General features: G+C 34.0%; 1 protein-coding gene across 1 annotated transcript; it reads right to left on the reverse strand.

The window, feature by feature from the left end:
• Positions 1 to 12210: 12210 nt before the first annotated feature.
• LOC116028514 (hydroxyproline O-arabinosyltransferase 3-like) lies at positions 12211 to 17648 on the reverse strand. The gene is given in 10 exon segments (XM_031270243.1): positions 12211 to 12654; positions 13736 to 13849; positions 13935 to 14006; positions 14129 to 14198; positions 14307 to 14404; positions 14600 to 14801; positions 14882 to 14949; positions 15731 to 15774; positions 15777 to 16352; positions 17451 to 17648. Coding segments are annotated over 9 exon segments (1113 nt in total). The 5' UTR covers positions 16156 to 16352; positions 17451 to 17648; the 3' UTR covers positions 12211 to 12588.
• Between the last annotated feature and the right edge of the window lie 1383 nt (positions 17649 to 19031).

The following is a 19031-nucleotide window of genomic DNA, read 5'->3' on the forward strand; positions in this document are numbered from 1 at the left end:
ACACCTTAAAATTTTCAATAATGGGGGCAATCAGGCATTTAACTAAGTTGGTCAGATTGTTAGTTCGGTAACCATATGATTTCAAGTTCAATTTTCTGTGTGAGTTATTTATTGATTTTTTTTTATTTGAACCGGTCAATTATAGATAACCTAGCCTTGATTTATCTCCTTGTAATTTTTTATCAACTAAAATCAATGGATCATAAGGCAAGTTTACCCTATGCACATTTTCGGAAAAAATCAATAATGCATGTGATATTCGGAGAACCATGTTTTAACTTTTATTTGTTTACATGTCTAAAGAGAGCTAGCTTGAATACAACCATGTTTTAACTTTTATCTGTTTACTTGTATAAAGAGAAGTGGCTAGAATACATAATTGAAAGTACTCTCTTTATATAGTTTACTTGTCACATTATAGGATACATATATACTCTGATTAATCACAGCCCTAAAACTAGGTTAAAGTAGCAAGTAATGCTCTAACTCTAATAATTAACTTCGTTGGTTATTTGTTTACTTTTTAACTCCTACATATCATAAAAGTTGTCGGTTTGGTAATATAGAAACAGGTTTTAAGAAAAGTTAAAGAAAAATTACGTTGTTTTTTTTTTTTTTTTTTTGCCTAAACTTAAAAAGCATATCATTGTTTTAACCTTTTTAAACTTTATCCGAAGAAAGATAATGTGGGAAAGTAAGATTATTCAGTCGTTATAGGGGACCGTGGTCACTAATACTACAGGTCATCTCAAAGATATTGTCTTACATTTGTTTTTATATTATCGAATGAAACTGTAGTTATATCGAAATGTAACTGTAGTTGTGTTAAAATGTAACTGCAGTGTATATGAACTGATACTGAATAGCAGTTTCACATTTGTGTTTTTATATTATCGAATGAAACTGTAGTTATATCGAAAAGTAAATGCAGTTGTGTTGAAATGTAACTGCTGTGTATATGAACTGAAAGTGAATGGCATGGAACGGAGGTCGTTTCATATGTCTGTTTTCATTAATCAAAACGACGTCGTTTTGATGCGCGGTCCACGATCGATATAATTTGCGAAGATTATTTGTGATGTTTATTACACGAGAATGGACAACATTGTATAATAATGAAATAAAAGAAAAGAATATTCTTATTTTTGTGGGCCAAAAATAGAGTTTAATGTTATAGAGTTTAATGCTATACATTTTAGGTTAAGAGAAAGCTAAGTGTCAAATTTTTATGTGGAGCATTAGTACAAGGTACATTTTTAACATATTAAAAGTTTACTATTTGTGTACTGAATATACATTATTTAAAAATATATAAAATAATGTATTTTTAGTATTAAATAATGTACTTTTAGTATATTAAAAATATATTATTTATTTATGATCCATACAGCAGCGTGTACCGTGCTCCATCAAATAATGATTAAAGCTAAGGCCTAAGGGGCAGAGTAAGGTGAGAGAGTAATATGTATACAATAATATTAAAGATGCACCCCAATCCCCTAGACGGCTAGACCCCATCTATCAAATACCCTCAAATACATACTTGTACATTTGATCTCGGAGGCTAACAAATGCACTAGGAAGACTCACTTGGCCACTCCTTCTATGGCTATAGAATAATATTAGGGTGTGTTTGGTTGGGGGGTTTAGGCATAAGGTATAGGTATCAAAGTGATTGTTAGTGTTTGGTTGATAGGTTTTGTGAATGCTACTATGGGTTTGGAATACCCCATTAATGGCAAAATCCATACCCTTATTAAATAAGGGTTTCATCTTCCTTCATCATTTCTTCCCCAACTATTAATAATCATTCCCATTCCACCCAACTACCAAACATGCTAAATACTTTCACCAAAACCCATTACCCTTACCAAGTATTTGATACCCATTCCGATTCCGATTCCCATGTGCGAACCAAACGCACCCTTATTATTAAGTTTAAACTCTAAACTTAAGATCCTTTAAAAAAAATAATAAGAGACGGATGAATAAAGTAAATTGTAAGATATTTCTCAATTAATATACAAACTTTCAAGTGTAAGTCTCACCGACGACAATGTGGGGCAACCTTTCAAAAGTCTGGCCTCTGTGTTCAGCTGAGTTATCATGATTTACTACATCATCCTAGATGCTCTACCAGACTGGAACGTAAGGGAGCCAAGTTGTCATGATTTACATTATCATCCTAGATGCTCTATTGGACTGGGGTTTGAGATTCAACCTTTTGGGAACAATATACATTATTATTATTATTATTATTATTATTATTATTATTATTATTATTATTTATGGTGGTGGCTTAGCTTGATACAGACTGTAATTCCATTCTCGAGTTTCGTGTGTGTATGTGCGATGGCATCTAATTGCGTTATAGAATCATGAAAAAGCATGAAAATAATACATTTATAATAAAGTTAGGTAAGTTTTAGTGGCGCATTGCTTGTCTCTTCTTTTTTCAGAATGTGGGGGATCAGAATGGCAACCACGAATATCATGAACTACTAAACCTATATTAATATATAGTACCAAAATAAAAGTTGCATTTTTTTTTTTTGGAAAACGAAATAAAAGTTACATTAACAAATATAATAAGGATTATGATATTTATAATTTACTTTTAAAATACTAAAAATCATATTTCAATTTTTTTTGAAAAGTACACATTTAATCACTTAAATATTCTAATTGCTTAAAATATTTTTTAAATGAAAAAAATGTCATTTTATAAATGTTGTCTAACAATAAAACAAAATCTACGTATCTCTAGATACATTCATGTGCTGATGCATGTGAGTGATTGGAGTAGTACCTGCTCCCATACATTCTTTCTTTCTTGTCTACTTCTCAAATATTAGTTGGGAGGCTAGGAAAAAGATGTTCAAAGTAGATAGAGCATAATTCTCGTACTTAAAAGTTACGATTCTTATTAATATTCTCTTGGTCAAGTCTGTCGCACATGTCTTTCTAGTGTAGTTTACTTTGTTTTGAGTAATTTACGAAATACGAATTTACCTATTGCACACTCTCGAATAGTGATGGTGAGTGTTTTTCATAAAAAGAAAAACAAATAAATAAAAAGTTGTGACTAATAATAATTAAATGAACAAAATCTTGTATTGAGCTTAATCTCAAAAGGCAGCTCACGTGGAGTCATGGAAAGAGTGTCTGAGATTCTTTAAATCTAGGTTAATGCAACATATTTTGGTTAAATAATTAAATTTATATTGTCCAAAATATCTATAATATATTATTTATAAGAAAATTAGTAATTTAATTTTTTTCTATGAATCTAAATAAAATCTTGCATATTTAAACTCTATTACTTTTTGGTTTTGGTCCTTTTGGATGTAAAAATAAAAAAAATTAAGTCATTCAAGTTAATATTCAAAAAGCAAAATTACTTTTATCCATGAAACAAAATGGAATTGCGGGTGCAATTAATTAACCAGATATGGGAATATTCTTTCTCTTTGAGAGGATGTTGGCAATGATTAAGGCTGGTCAAAAGTAATAAAGTTGCTCAATAATTCCCATCGTACATCTAATGCCAATTAATGATGCTTATTATTAATTACATCTAATAACCATTTGCGATTTTCTACTCATGCACCATGTTAAAATAATCAAAAGTGTGATTCTATGTTACTCTCCTAATATTCACTTTATTTTATGTGACATCATTAATTATTTGATTGATTTTTTTAGTTGATTAATAAGCAATTTTATTTAAAGTTATTGTGGGTGTCAATCAATTCATAAATAGTATTGTTACCACATTAGAATGTAATAAATAAGAGACAGAGAAATTTCAAGTGGCACGTACAGATAATCAAGAAATTGAGAACAATAATATTTGCAAAGTGGTTTACTATTGATCAATCATGTTTACAAATTACAAGAAGGGACGTATTTATAGGGATACAAAGCTTGGTTGTCCTTGCTAAGGCAAGATTGGTAAAGATAGAGTTACAATTATACACATAAACGAATTGAAGAAGAAATTCTAAATATGATGAAATACAGAATCCTATTACGCTCTCTCAAGCTTAAAGTTCTCTATAGAGAATATTGATCTTGTCCCTTAAAAGATTGAGTCTAGTAGTGGTGAGTGGTTTGGTGAAGATGTCTGCAAGTTGACCCTTTGTAGAGATGTAGTTCACTTATAGCTCCTTTGAGACTACTTTGTCATGAATAAAGTGGTAGTTTATTTTACATGTTTAGTTCGGACATGAAAAACAGAATTTGCACACAGATAAGTAGCACGCACCAATATTGTCACACCATAGTCAATGTGGTTTTGCTACTATGAGTCCGAGTTCACAAATGAGAGTGACTAACCATATTACTTCTACCGAGGCATTTGCTATGGTTTTGTATTATGCTTTTGTTAAGGATCTAGCCATTGTCTTTTGCTTGCGACAAGCCCAAGGGATTATATTTTTACCAATGAAGATAGCAAAACCACTAGTAAATTTTTGGTCATTTAGACTCCCCGCCCTATAAGAGTCCAAGAAAACATGAATATCATTAGAGTTGGATTTGTAAAACGTAGTCCAAAGTCTAGAATCCCTTTGACATACCTTAGAACCCATTTGAGTGTCACCCAGTGCTAAATGTTTAGATAGTGCATCAACTGACAAAGTTTGTTGAATGCAAAGTAGATATTTGGATGAGTGATGGTTATGTGCTTAAGTACTCTAACAAGGCTACGATATTGTCTAAGATTTTCATATGGTTGACTTGTGTATGTTATACTTAACTTATTATTAACTGGAATTAGAGTTGAAATTAGTTTCTAGTGTTCCATTCTTGATCTTATATACCTTTTGTGAGACAATGTCATTGCCCCATCACTATTAACTATCTTTATACCAAAAAGAAGCTCAGCGACATCATATCTCTGATTTTAAAAACATCAGCTAGCCTGTTTGTAATTGAGATCAAGAGGTTTTTTGTTGCTGCCCATTATTAGTATATCATCAACATAAACTAATAAATAAATCTGAGTGTTAACAACGGAATAGATAATAAGAGACACATAAGCTTTTAATGCCTATAAACCGATTGAAAGTAAGTAATCATGATGATTGAACCACACGCGAGGTACATGTTTCAAGCCATATAGTGATTTCTGCAATTTGCAAACATGAGTAGGAAAGTTTTTGTCTATATAAACTGGTGGTTGCTTCATAAAAACATTTTCACGTAAGCATCCATGCATTTAGAAAGACATTGTGAACATCAAACTGACGAATTGACTAGTTTATAGTTATGGCAAGAGATAAAAGAAGTCTTACCATAGTTGGTTTGACCACTAAATCGAAAATGTCAAAGTAATTTTCTCCTTCAACTTGATTGAACCCTTTAGGAGTAAGTCGAGCCTTGTAACATTTAATTGGAGTTAATTCCAGCAATGGTCATCCGATTATGTTGATTTTCCAAAATTAGTCCCTGACTTTTAATTTAGACAATTTAGGTCCCTTGACTTTCAAATTCTTTCCAATGTTGGTCCTTTCGTCAAATTTTGATTAAATTAAGGTCAAATGAAGGGGTAAAATTATCCGTTCACTTGTATACTTGTATTTCTTCTGTCCTATACGCTATATATATGAATATAATATCAGTTGAAGAGACATTGAATGAGATTATTTGGCTTCGATTGAGACTTCGACTGAGATTATATTCATATATACAGCGTATAGGATAGGAGAAATACGAGTAATAATACACTAAACATGTGAACGGACAATTTAATCCCTTCATTTGACGAAGGGACCAACATTGGAAAGAATTTGAAAGTCAAGGGACCAAAATTGTCCAAATTAAAAGTCGGGGACTAATTTTGGAAAATCAACATAGTCGGAGGACCATTGCTGGAATTAACTCCATTTAATTGATTCATCAACTTTTCAATTGACTAGGAACACTCACTTGCATCCTATCACATTCATATTTTGTTTAGTGGAACTAACTTCTAAGTGTTGTTATGTAGTAAGGCCTTGAACTCTTGGTTCATCATTGTTTTCCATGCAGGGTTCTTCAAAACTTGAGAGTAGCAGGTGAATTCAGAATTTTCTACACGTGACGATCAAGGCTTTGTTACTCGTAGAACTACTAGTCAGGTGGCAATGTACGATAGTATGCGTTTGTTGAGCCAGAATTGTTAGTTGGCACCGCTCGGGCTTGGAAGGAACAATTGGAGAATGCTTGGGTGTGAATTCTATTGAGGTAGGTTGCGTCGACATAGTTGTGTCCCTAGCTAGACTGGTAACATAACCATGTCCAAAGCGTGTCAAGGTAGTATCCCTCTCTGACTAGGCGACACAACCACGACACGAGGGCGACACGACTATGTCCTCTTGTTGGCAGTGCGGTTGGCTCGGGGCACTAACAACAACCCTTGGTACTACATACTAAGCACGAACAGGAACCTGCGGAGAAGTATTTAATTTGCTACAAAAGGAAAAACATTCTTATGAAATCGGATATGACATACAATAAAATCTTTCTAGTATTGAGATTCAAATAACGATATCCTTGAAACGACTCTGGGTAACCAAGAAAGACATATGAGGCAAATCAAAACTCTATATTTTGCTTGGTGTAAGGACGAAGATAAGGAAAGCACAGACAAATAGAGACACAAAGGAAGAAATAATCGAGATTTTTTTTTTATTGATGAGAGAATTAGAGCTCATATTGTTTAAGGTTGTAGAAAACATTTGGTTAATGAGGAAAACCGCAGTTCCATAGGCATAGACCCAATAGCTAGGAGGAATGGAGGTTTGGGCAAGCAAAGTGAGACCAGTTTAGAAAATGTGTCTGTGACGTCTTTCTACATGTCCATTTTACTCATATGTGTAAGCACATGATTGACGATGATTTATTTCAAGATTGACAAAGAACTTGTCTAATTTTTTGTATTCCCATCCTAGATCATACTAAATGGCTTTAATTTTACAACAAAAAATCTGCTCAACCAGTGCTTGAAACCAATGGAAAATGGTATAGATATATGTCTTTAGTTTCTTGGGAAAGAACCATGTATACTGAGAGTAATCATCAATAAAAATGACAAAATAGCGATAACCCTCATGAGATATAATTGGGGATGGCTCCCAAATGTCTGTTTAAACTAAACTTGATACAACAGAACTAGACTTTTTTCTTTTTACTCTTTCTAGTAGAAACCATGAGGATTCCCCTAGTTTACATTCAAAACAAAGAGAGTTAACATTATTTAAGGGCTTAGATACTAGGCAAAGACGTAGAATATTGTGTAAGGCTTTTGAGTGAGGGTGACCAAGACGGTTGCGCCAAACTTTTGAAGATTCTTTGGATGTAATGATGAGATAATCATTCAGTTGATCAATTGTCATAGGTTCCTTTATGTTCAATGAAGAAACCATTACATGGTCTCAAGGCAGAGACATTTAAATGGGTAAAGATTCTACTCATCTAATTGGTAGGTTGACTTTTGCAAGTAGTCCAATTAAAACATTAGCTTTGCCAAGATACTCACATGTAGTGGAATCTCCCTAGCGCAAAGGCTGCAGCTGACTAAAGAGACTCAAAAATAATGCTTGTGAAGTGGACCCAAACACAGCTTTAATAGCTTGCCACAAGACCAGGGACGTGGCATATCCCATAACAACATACATAACTTTATCAAATAGAGACGAGATGAGCATCGACAAAAATAAAAGAATCCTTACGAACCCAAGCTTGGGCTGCACGATTGGCTATGACGAAACAACCATCTGGAGCTTGAATGTAATGAGCCAGACACGAAAAGAAGTCATCCACGTATCCACTGTAGATTTTGGCCGTAGAGAAAGGGAATAATTTGGGCTTTCTGGAACAGATAATTTGAGGAAGTAAGTTTGGGGGAGATAAAGTGATGAGATGTTTGTAGAGTATTTATTGGGGCCGGGGGTGGAGGGATAATATCTGAGATGGTGCGAGAGGAGGAGTTAGTAGTGTCGGTGGTGTTGGCGGTAGGAGGCGGCGTGACGCCGGGAATGGCATCCCTAGTGGTGGTTGCGGCATGGCTGTTGTATTGTTGGTCATGGATCGTTTGGTATACTAATATGAGATGAGAATAATAATATTTGCAAAGAGTTTTATTAAAGATCAATCATGTTTACAAAGTATAAGAAGAGACGTATTCATAGAGATACAAGAATTAGTCCTAGTTAGAGGTCGGACTTATAAAAGTAGAGTTAGAATAATACACATAAACAAATGAAGAATTCTATAGTTGATAAAATACATAGTCATAATAGGAAAAATAACATATTTCTAATTTTGGGGTCGTTTACTAACTGGAAATTTTCTCTAGTTTTTTGAAAATTTGTAAAATTGAAGAATAGAAAACAGAAAGGATGTTTACTAGCACAGTTTTGCATTTTAAAAACAGGAAACAATTTTTCAATTTTTTGGAAATCTAAAACACTATTAAAAACTGTTTTCTAAATGGAAAACAGAATCATTTATCATCTATTAGATTATATTTCACATATATTACTATATTAGAATTCAAAGTAAAAATTATATATTATAACATGTCATTCAAATGAATATATCCAAATATTTTAAATATTAACTTTAAAAATATTAATATTATCTAAACTAAATTTCATGTGAACTTAATAAGTTATTGGTTTGGATATACTTTTAGTTATGTTATATACAGATATAAATTTAGTTCGGATATCAAATGTAATTTTTTTTACATATATTGGACTTAAAAGTAAAAATTATATTTACTCTATTTAAACCAAATATATTTTAAAAATAAGATCTAAAAATCACTTGAAATTAAACTTATGTTAATTTTATAACGTTAATCTAAAAAAAATAAATTTGAAAAAAAAAGTGTTAGTAAACAAGTTTTCTAAACAGAAAACAGAGAATGAAAACTGAAAAATTAGAAAACTGAAAACTGAAAACAGTTTTATGTTAGTAAACAGGCCCACTTTTCTTGGTTAGAGTTTTTATCCTGCTCTTCGTTATATCTATGTTAGGGTCACACTTGTGTGAGACCGTTTCACGCATCCTTAGCTTATTTGTGAGACGGGTCAGGTCGGGTTGGGTTGAATCAACATGCAAATGTCATACTTATATGCGTAAATGTCATACTTATATGCTCAAATGTAATACTAATCGAGAATAAAATTTTTGTCATTTATAAAGGAAAATGTAATACTTTTGAAGAAAAATGCATAGTAATAATTTTGCGTTTTGATGCAAAAGCATTATGGGCCTGTTTACTAACAGTAAATTTTCTCCAGTTTTCTGAAAATTTGGAAAATTAGAGAACAGAAAATAGAAAACATGTTTACTAGTACAGTTTTCTATTTCGAAAACAAGAAACAATTTTTCAATTTTCTAGAAAACTGAAATACTATTAAATAAGTTAGTACAGGGCCGGTCCAAAAGTTTTATATAGACCCCTGGGCGAAATTTAAAAAAGGGCCTATATATGAAGAATTTGTTTCCAGATGATCAATTTGTTTACTTCTTTTTCTTCTGTTTTTTTTTTCACTTCTGAATGAATGTTTTTTTTAGGTAATGTTGTATTAAAAAAATTATTATAAAATCGACCTTAACAAAAAAAAAAAGGAACAAAAGCAGCTGGCACTTATATGAATCAGTCAATCGAAAATCTTTAAGTATTTGAGTGGTTGGTGTGGCGTAGGCGCAACCGGCGACCCTTATACTCCTGGGCGGCGTGAGCAGTGGGTGTGCGACAATGTCTTTTTCAGTCTTTGTGAATTCAGTTCTCGACTTTCAGAAACAATTAACCCTATTTTTTAAATATATAATAAATAATATATATATATATATATATATATAATACTCATTATATCTTACGGCCTATGAGCCCCTATAGAGATGGGCCCTGGGCAGCTGCCCACCCTGGACCTCCCTCAGGGCCGCTCCTGGATTAGTATTACATTTGCCATTATAAGTAACAAAAATTTTATTCCTGATTAGTATTACATTTGAGCATATAAGTATGACATTTGCATACCTAATTATTTATAGAGTTTATTTCCACCTTTGGCTTCAGGAGACTATGCATTTTATTTCTAGTTCTTGATTTTAACTTGTTTCACATTTAGTTTTAGACTGAAAGAAATTTCATTTTTAATTTAAAATGTCCTTAAATAAAATAAATGTCCTTTAATTTAAAACTTATTTAAAAAAAAAAATCAAAGTTGATAATTAAAAGAAAAACTAAGGTTATAATTGAGTGATTAAAAGCGGAACTCTTGTTTATGTTGTTATCATTTATCAATGTAGTGTAGTGTAGTCTTGTCTAGCCTAGGAATAAGATGTTGATGAGGAGTGTAGATATGGCACTAAAGGAGAAAGTAGTAAAATAAACAGGAAAAGTGGAATGAAAAAGTAGATCCACTTCACAACAACAATTATTATGGGAGTAGGGGTGGTTTTGTCATATTGTGACCAACACATGCATGTAAGAAAAATGCAGTGTGAACTAATTAAAAGGAGAAAGAAGCAAATGCAAATAATAGACAAAGTGACTGGTGAAGGTCAGATCCAGCTCCCCTCTTTCAGCTGTGATGCCGAGTCTTGAATCACAAAAATGGCAGTGTAAGCTGCACTGCATGTGATTCTACTGCCATTCCATATCCTTCTCTCACATTACCAATAGCCCTTTTGTTGCCGTTTGTGTCTACTGGGTACAACTTTTGGGTAAATGAATAGTGTGTTTGACATCAGATCTAAGTGTAAGAACATCATGTGTTGTTAAGGGTAATAGCACTAATGAGATAAAAGATTGGGTTGGGTATTTTTTTTGTTGGTATTTGGTAAGTTTCGGTTTGAAAATCTAGAAAATGTTTTTAAAAAAATGACATGTTTTTAAAAAATATTTTAATTTTTTGATATTTGGTTGAATGTCAGAAAACTACATTTTTTTGTTTGGTTGAAAGTTTAAAAATTGTATTTTTTTCTATTTGGTTCGTTCCGAAAAATGGACATATTATTTGTTATATAACAACAACAATAATAATTAGTGGTGGTGGTGGTGGTGGTGGTGATGGCGGTGGTGTTGGTGTTAGTCATAGTGGTAGTGTGGTGGTGGTAAAAATAATAATTTATAAATTAGAAAATAGATGTGAGAGAAGATAAATATGAAAAATAAAGTTTTCGAAAAATGTCTTTTGACTAAAAATCTATGAAGACATTTTTAGCCAAATTTTTGTTTTCCATTGGCCAGAATGAATGTTTTCCCTTGATTGTATTTTCCTTGAATACCCAAACACAAGAAAATTCAGAAAATGATTTTCGAAAGTCCTTTTTCGAGTTTTCAAACGGACCCAAAGTTTTGACTAATAATTCAGAATTGAATCGCATTTGTTGGAGAACTTTTTTAGCATATATCGTTTCATTCATAATACCGAGACTTAAGATCTTGTTTAAGAATAATTTAAATTTAAATAATTCCTTATTCTCGGGGTAAATATGATCAACCAAGATGCTCTGGATTGTCAATTGGTCAGGCTCGAGATGACACTATGTAAATGACTAGGATGAACAAAGTATTTCAGACGATTAATGGAGTCTAAACACCCAGAGACGATTAATGGACTACATTCTCGCAAACAACACCATTTTTGAAGCAAACTGCTCCGTGGCGAAGGAGATTGGCACGGCCAAAATCAATACACATTGCGTGTTTTTGTATCCTCGAGCTACCAAGAACTTTTATTCTTAGTATCTTGTTTATTTCACCTTTTTACTACTTAGATGAATAATCTATAATCGATGTTATATGATTCAATTTACATCAACGCCTATTAAAACAAAAACTATTTAAAATCTAGTTGAACCTTAGTTGACAGCATTCGGGAAATCTCATGCTTAAGCAACTCACACCCCTTTTCACTTGAGCCAATATCACTTGTTAATTCTTGGTTTTAAACTTCAAACCTCTTCAGATCACTTGGCATGTCATCTCTCCACTGAATTTGGAGCAGAGGCAAGTGTGACTTGTATGGTGTAAAAAGTAAAATACTCAGCAGCTACAGTGGGGCCCATGTTCAGATGTGGAATCCAAAAGCCTACAGGTAAGGTATGCCATTTAAAATATGTAAACAGTGAAAACTGAACACAAAGGCTGCAAAGATCTGAAGAAGATGATAAGAGCAAAAAAAAGTGGGATCATGGATGCTCTCATGGGACAAAAATGACATTTCATTTTGTGAAATAATATACTATAATCAGTATATCACCCTTCACTCTCTGCACCTTTTTCCCCACTATGCTATATTCTCGACTCTAAACTCTAAACCTCAAAAACATATCCTGTTACACCGCAAACAGATTCTCGACGGGGCTCAACACAAACATCTATAATCTAGTTAAACTAAATGTAAACATGACCTAATTGTGTTCACGGGAGTTTCTGGCTTGACTAGGTGGCCAACATTTTGTCTTAACTTGATGTTATGTGTCCCGGGATTTGTCAAGAAGTATTTGTGCATTGGATTCCTTTACGTAGCACGGGAATTTCCTTGATTTAAAAACCGAGAGTTGTTTTTACCGTGCAGTGGTTCAGATGAAAGATTCCCAGTTGGGAAGGTTAGCGGTGGCTTTATTTACCATCTTCACAAGAGCGACCTGCAAAAGCATTAATTGTGTGAGTGAGTGAGGAATGTCCCTGATTCAATACAGTCATCATACCCATCATGATGTTCACAGATCTTTGCTAAAGAGTAGCTCTTTCCAGATTTCCAGATTTCCAAATCAATTGTACATTGAATGTTGTTATGAACAGACAAATAAATCGAAACTTCACAGAAAATTCACAAGAAACGACAATAGGATGCTTCTTCAATTATTGCCCGCAGGATGCATCCCCTCTGCCAGAATATAATTGAAGAGAAGTTTGGAAACATAGAAGAAACCGAAAATGCTTTAGGGAAAGATAAACTCAGTAAGGTCAACTATAGATTAAACCAAGATGGCTAAAGATACAAACTTGTAACCACAAGGTCACGAATTCGAATCTCAGCCCTCTTGGTCTGAACTGATCAGTTATGGGCAACTTAAGCTGGTTTACCTCCTTGTGGTCTTTTGCCGGCTAGGGCCACAAGGCAGGGTTTACCCAGTGCATACCCTTGGGTAGTGACTACGGTTTTCCCTCGTCACCCCCCAAAATTGGAATCAGTTGATAAAAAGATTCAGAAAATTTCTATGGCATTCAAGCAAGATTGTGCAATGGATAATGCAAAATCAAAAGACGACGAAAATGAAAAAAGATTGAGAACAGGTCCCCCACATCACATTGTAGAAGACCTACAACTGTCAATTCAATCATAACATCCCAGTTCCTCTCTAGTCACAATTCCCAAACACCCCCACCAACATAAAAGAGTAATAATCGATCAAAAAGACAACAGAAAGGCCCATTGTAAAACACGTGTCAGAAAAAGCACAAAAGGGAAAGAAATGCTGAAGCTACTAGTTCTGTTCAATACCAACTAGTTACTGAGAAGCTATGGCTTCTGCAGGTGCTGTTCTCCACGGTATTTTGCAACAATGACTTTCAAATGGTGTCCCGGTGAAAAGACATAAAAATAACTACAAACAACAGGCTATTGCTACAGGAAACCGTAAATTTTGCAAGTTACTGTGTATGGAGAAACTAGCATTTCAAAGTGATGAGTGCAACTGGCTTGGAGAGAATGTTTAATCATACCACACTTTCCGGGACACCCGGTGGAGGCAAAGGGATATTTCTCGGTGGAGGTTTCTGGAGGTGTGATCTCTTGTCAAATCGCCACTCCCCGATTTTTCCATAAGTCAACTCACCCTGATAAATAAGCTCGACGGTAAGTTTATAAGCATCACTGAACAGAACACGGGATAAACACATGGAATCGAGAAACAATTTTTACCTTCATATTGTAGTCACACCCGTATGTAAAATGCAGGATAAACTTATTTTTAACTTCCAAATCCCATGGCGGCTGAAAGCCAACAATACAAGTTTCAACGAATTCTCATAATTTATAAAACTGCAGCTACCATGTACCAAAGTATATATAATGAATAATGAAGCAAAAGAAAGACAAAAATGCACAAAACCTACCTGTAGCATGAAGTCCTTGATAAGAATATGTTGTACACCGTGCAGAGCAGAAGCTACAGCATACGCGTACCTTTTGTTCATCAAAGCATAAATAAGAACGTAAAAACCCCATTTATGCCGGAAAGATCATGTTCATCTCATACGGGCAATGAAAGTTGTTAAAAGTCTTGCAACTCACATTTCCAGAACCCAGCCGAAAGTGTTATCAGTCTCTGGATCATGTTTCATTCTCAAAGAAACATTCATCCAAGTAGGTGCAATCATCTCCAACAAATCCTAAATAAAACAATATTAAAAAAAAATTGTTACATTAATATTTCAAGACCACTGCAAAACAAATCAGAATTGTTATATTAGCAAGTAATAGCAAATAATGATAAAAAGTTGAGTCAAGAACTAAAACAGTCCAGAAAGAGAATCCCATTGCAGAGCCAGTTCATTCTTGACTATGTTATTGCCACGTTATTTTACCTTCTTAATAATGACAGGAGAATTGCCGATTGGATCGACATTCGTTACTGGACCATTCTCTTTGGGAAAGAACTTCCTGATGATTTTTTCATGTTCAGCAGGTTTAATATAGAAAAATGGGAAACCGGCAGGGTAGTCCCCGTGAGCCAAATTTGGCAGTGGTTTTAGAAAAATATGATCAGGCTCTGCCATCAATATGTACCTGCCAAAAGAAAAAAAAAACCTTAATCTTTCAGAAACACAATTAACTATTCAATCTCATGTAAACAGAAGGAAACTTACTCTTCCTCTATGGTAGCCTTTTCCAGCCATTGCACAAAAGCCCAAGGTCGATTTAGAACAACATAACCCTGAAACAAAGGCATGTCGGGATTTAAAAAGAATGGTCATAGTTTTAAGAATATGATGATCTTATGTCCAACTGTTTATCCCGTCCACCCACCAAAGAGGGGGTCATGCAAATAAGCCTAAAGAAAAGAAATACAAAGAAGAGAATAGCAGAGAAAGCTAAGTCGGACAAATGTTGCTAGAGATAGCAAAACGGTTCTGCAAGCATGGACCAATTCACCAAAACTAGCTTGGCTTAGTTTTATTTAGTGTATACAACAAAAGGATTTCAGATGAAGTAATAACTAATGCAGTAATGCATCATGGAAAGTAAACCATTAACAGAAAGTGAAGTTCTTCTGTGGCTTAGCTGTTCAGGAAAAAAAAATGTTCTTCAATCTGATAATATTTTGAGCACTCAAGCCTTAAACTTTTTGATCAACACATAATCAACGTAAAATTCATCCTGGACAAATTTGATTTGTGCCATAGATAAGATCATAGCAGGGGACTACATAAAATTCTCTACTGCAGCAGAAGAACACCTTGCTATGGATTGTCATGAATGGCTAAGGCAATTTTGAATATGTCAAATCCACTGCGGTGATGTAAAGCCCAGGTTTTCAATAAGAAATCTAAAAACCTGAGTTTTGAGATCGACTAAATATGACCCCCAAAAAACCACTCAAAGGTACATAAACTGACTTAAAAGATAGAAAAAGTATGCAGAAGCACACATATATCATGTAATTGAAACCAAAAGAAAAAGTAAGGCAAGGATAGGTCAAGATGGCTTTGTCTCACCCGATCTAGCCCTTCTGGAAGAGGATCAACCACAACGGTAGGATTTCATCCATTAGATTGTCGGGACCACCTGAGTGAAGAATTCGAGTGAATTTTCCCATCTCTGAGCCAGGCAAATCCTTCTGCTTCATGTACCAGTAATACATAATGCGGCATTGCCATTTGCTATAAGTAGCATTAGTTGCTGTCAAGGCAATATGGAATAACAATTTTGCTTTCTTCGGCTTTCTCATGCTCTTAGGCATCTCAACAACAGGATCACGAAAGGGCTGACTACCCGAACCACCAGGGATCCATTTCACAGAACCAACTGTTTTGTAGTGAATAATCACTGTGATCAAATTATATGTTGCAAGGAAAAATCCAAGTGACAGAAGAAACAGCAATAACGGTGTTGCATGTCCAATATTTTTCTTCCAAATCATGACTATATATTATGTAATGAATTTCATAACTGAATATAAAATACTTCTACTTGGAATTCCTAACTGCCCAATATAAATGCAATGTAGCAAGTGCTTTGAAGGCAGGTGTGAAAGGAATAATCAAGCTTTGGAACTATTGAACCCAATAAGGCCAGATGTTGAATAAATTCCACAGAGGATCAGAATTTGAACGGAATCTGCAAGAAGAAGAAATTTGTTAGCCTGATTCAGCTAAGATTTAGGGCGGCAAAATGTTTCCCACAAAAAGACAATTAAGATATGAATTCCCAATCAACTAAAAACATATCCAGAGTGAGTCACAGCATATTATTCTCCTATATAATCAGTTCAAAGAATGAGATCACAAAACAAATTGGTTTCTAGAGCAGACCTCAAAAAGCTCCTCTTTTTTTTTTTTTTTTTGTCAAAATAATATGGGCAAGAAGTTCCAAGTCAATGTGTCTACATCCAAATCTCACCAACTGAAAGTACTAGTTAGTATGCCCATGACACAATCAATTGCTAGAGTCCTATCCACATAGAGAAAATGGATTCTAGCAAAGCCCCCACACTCAAAAGGCTCGACACCCTACAACTAAAAGCACCTTCGCCAAAATATTTTACCACTAAATTTCACTATCAACAATCAAACACTACCCATCTTTTGAAGGGTTATTGCCAAGTATACCCATTAATACTCCTGCCCTTTTTGTACTTTGTGGAATGGCTCACCCATCAAAAGTCATTAATATACTAAACCCCCATGCCAAGTCATCTGCAACCAATCCTGTGTACTATCAACAAGCCATTGTCAACTTAAATTGGTCCCTTCTACTAAAAATAGAATCTTGCTAGCTTAGCCTTTAGTTAATAGTAGTTGGTTTGTTTCACGTGATGAGTAAGTGATAATCCCATACTCCTATTGCAATGGCAACAGCTAGGTTGCCATAGCCACAAGCATCTCACCTAATCGAATCGGGCGACCCATGCAAGTTACTATCAAGTATATATCAGTCACCAAAATAAATTTAATCGAATAATGAAAAACGTAACATCAAAAGGAACAAACATCATTAGAGAATCCAAAGAAAATCAGGACCATATCCAAATGATCAGTTTTGGGTCAATGCTGAAACGTAGAAGAAAAAAAAAAAGAGATTAAGAACAAAAAAAAAATAATAAAAAATTGGCATTTCTTTCACACACTCGAGTCACTCGAAGAACAAGTGGTAAAGTAGGAGCAGACCCATATCTGTAAACCAGACTTAAAGCTGAAAGCTTGGATTTTGTTTTACCTTTTTGAACGGAAATGGGCATCCAATTTCAACAGAGCGACGGGGCGACAGGGATTTTTCCAGTGAGAAAGAAATATGGTAACAGTAGATGACGCGGGATGACAGAGTGGAATTATGGAGAGATAGAGATGAAGAATGGAACTTTTTGGAACCCTGGCTGACAACGAAGACAACCACTTTCGGAGTTTGTTTTCCTTTTGTTTTTGTCTGGTGCGTCGTTGCACGTCCCTGTTATTGTTTGTTGTCTTATACGGAGTACTATATTGTTTTTGTGTTTGCTTCTAAAAATTGCGGTAATACTATTTTCGATTTTTACGCATAAAGGGTAGTGTTCTGTTTTGGTTCGCTTTCGAATCAGCTATTCAACGTCTCATCCTAAACATATACTCCGTAGTCGGTTACAAATTTGGACCTTTATTTAATATTGCTTTTGATTTATTATTTATAACTAGTATTTTTACCAGTATGATGCACGAAATGGATTTGTTATAATATTAAAATATTTGGATTGATATATAACTATATAAATTATAACATCAAATATTATATAGTGCAATTGAAGATATGTTTTGAATCAATTATGTTTTCTAATTTATCATTGTTTGAATTCTAGCAAATAATTGTTTAATTAATAGCTAATGTATAGATGTACGCATGTAGTGCTGAAACTTTAGAGATTTTATATATGATTGTTCAGGATTTTTATAAATTGGACAAATATGCTCGTTCTCTAGTAACTCAGTTATAGGAATCAATTGCTATTCTAATTCATATGTATGGAAGATATATTTTTGTGTAGATATATAGCAATTTTTCCATCTTGAAAAAAAACATAATATCACCGGTTGTATTTACATATTATTGAAAACCTCTTTGTAGACAACATTGGTAGTAGCAACACAATCTTGTCTATCCTCGTCTAGAACTAATTAACACTTTCAGGCTATCAGGATGGGTGACTCCGGAGAAAGTCATGTACAATTAACCGTGATTAAAAACTGGTTTTTTTCAGTAATAACCCAACGTGAGTTAGTGTTTGGCCCTAGCTTTTGTTGATAGTCATGGCATATGCAAGCATCAATGGGAATTATTTATGCTGGAACTTGAAGGGTAATCTCATATCAGAAAGAGTAAGAGACATTCGAGGGATAAGAACTTTGGTTCCTTCATGTGTCCCATTAACTATTTATGCTAATTTGACTATAAACCTAGAAAGTCACACCTTAATCGTTCATGGTAATGCTGAGAACTTTAAAAGAAATCGATAAAGAGTTATCGATATAGAATTAATACATTAATAACTGATTAATGAATTAATTCAATATTGGGTAGTTTTGGGCTTTTAAAAGGCTAGCACATTTAGGTCCAAACCAGACTATATATGTAAGCCTTGCCCTCTTTCTTAAGATGTGAGGAGTGTTTCAGATATTAGTCAGGAAAAAAGTTTTCACGTAAAAATCTTTGGAGCACGCTTCAGGGTAAAAACTTTCTAACTCCCTCTTTTACATAGAATCATAGAAAAGGCGAATTGGTGCTTCTGCTGCGCATGTATGAATTTTTCTAACAATGGCATCAAGAGTC

The sequence above is a fragment of the Ipomoea triloba genome, chromosome 9 (assembly GCF_003576645.1).
Source record: "Ipomoea triloba cultivar NCNSP0323 chromosome 9, ASM357664v1".
Lineage (NCBI taxonomy): Eukaryota > Viridiplantae > Streptophyta > Magnoliopsida > Solanales > Convolvulaceae > Ipomoea > Ipomoea triloba.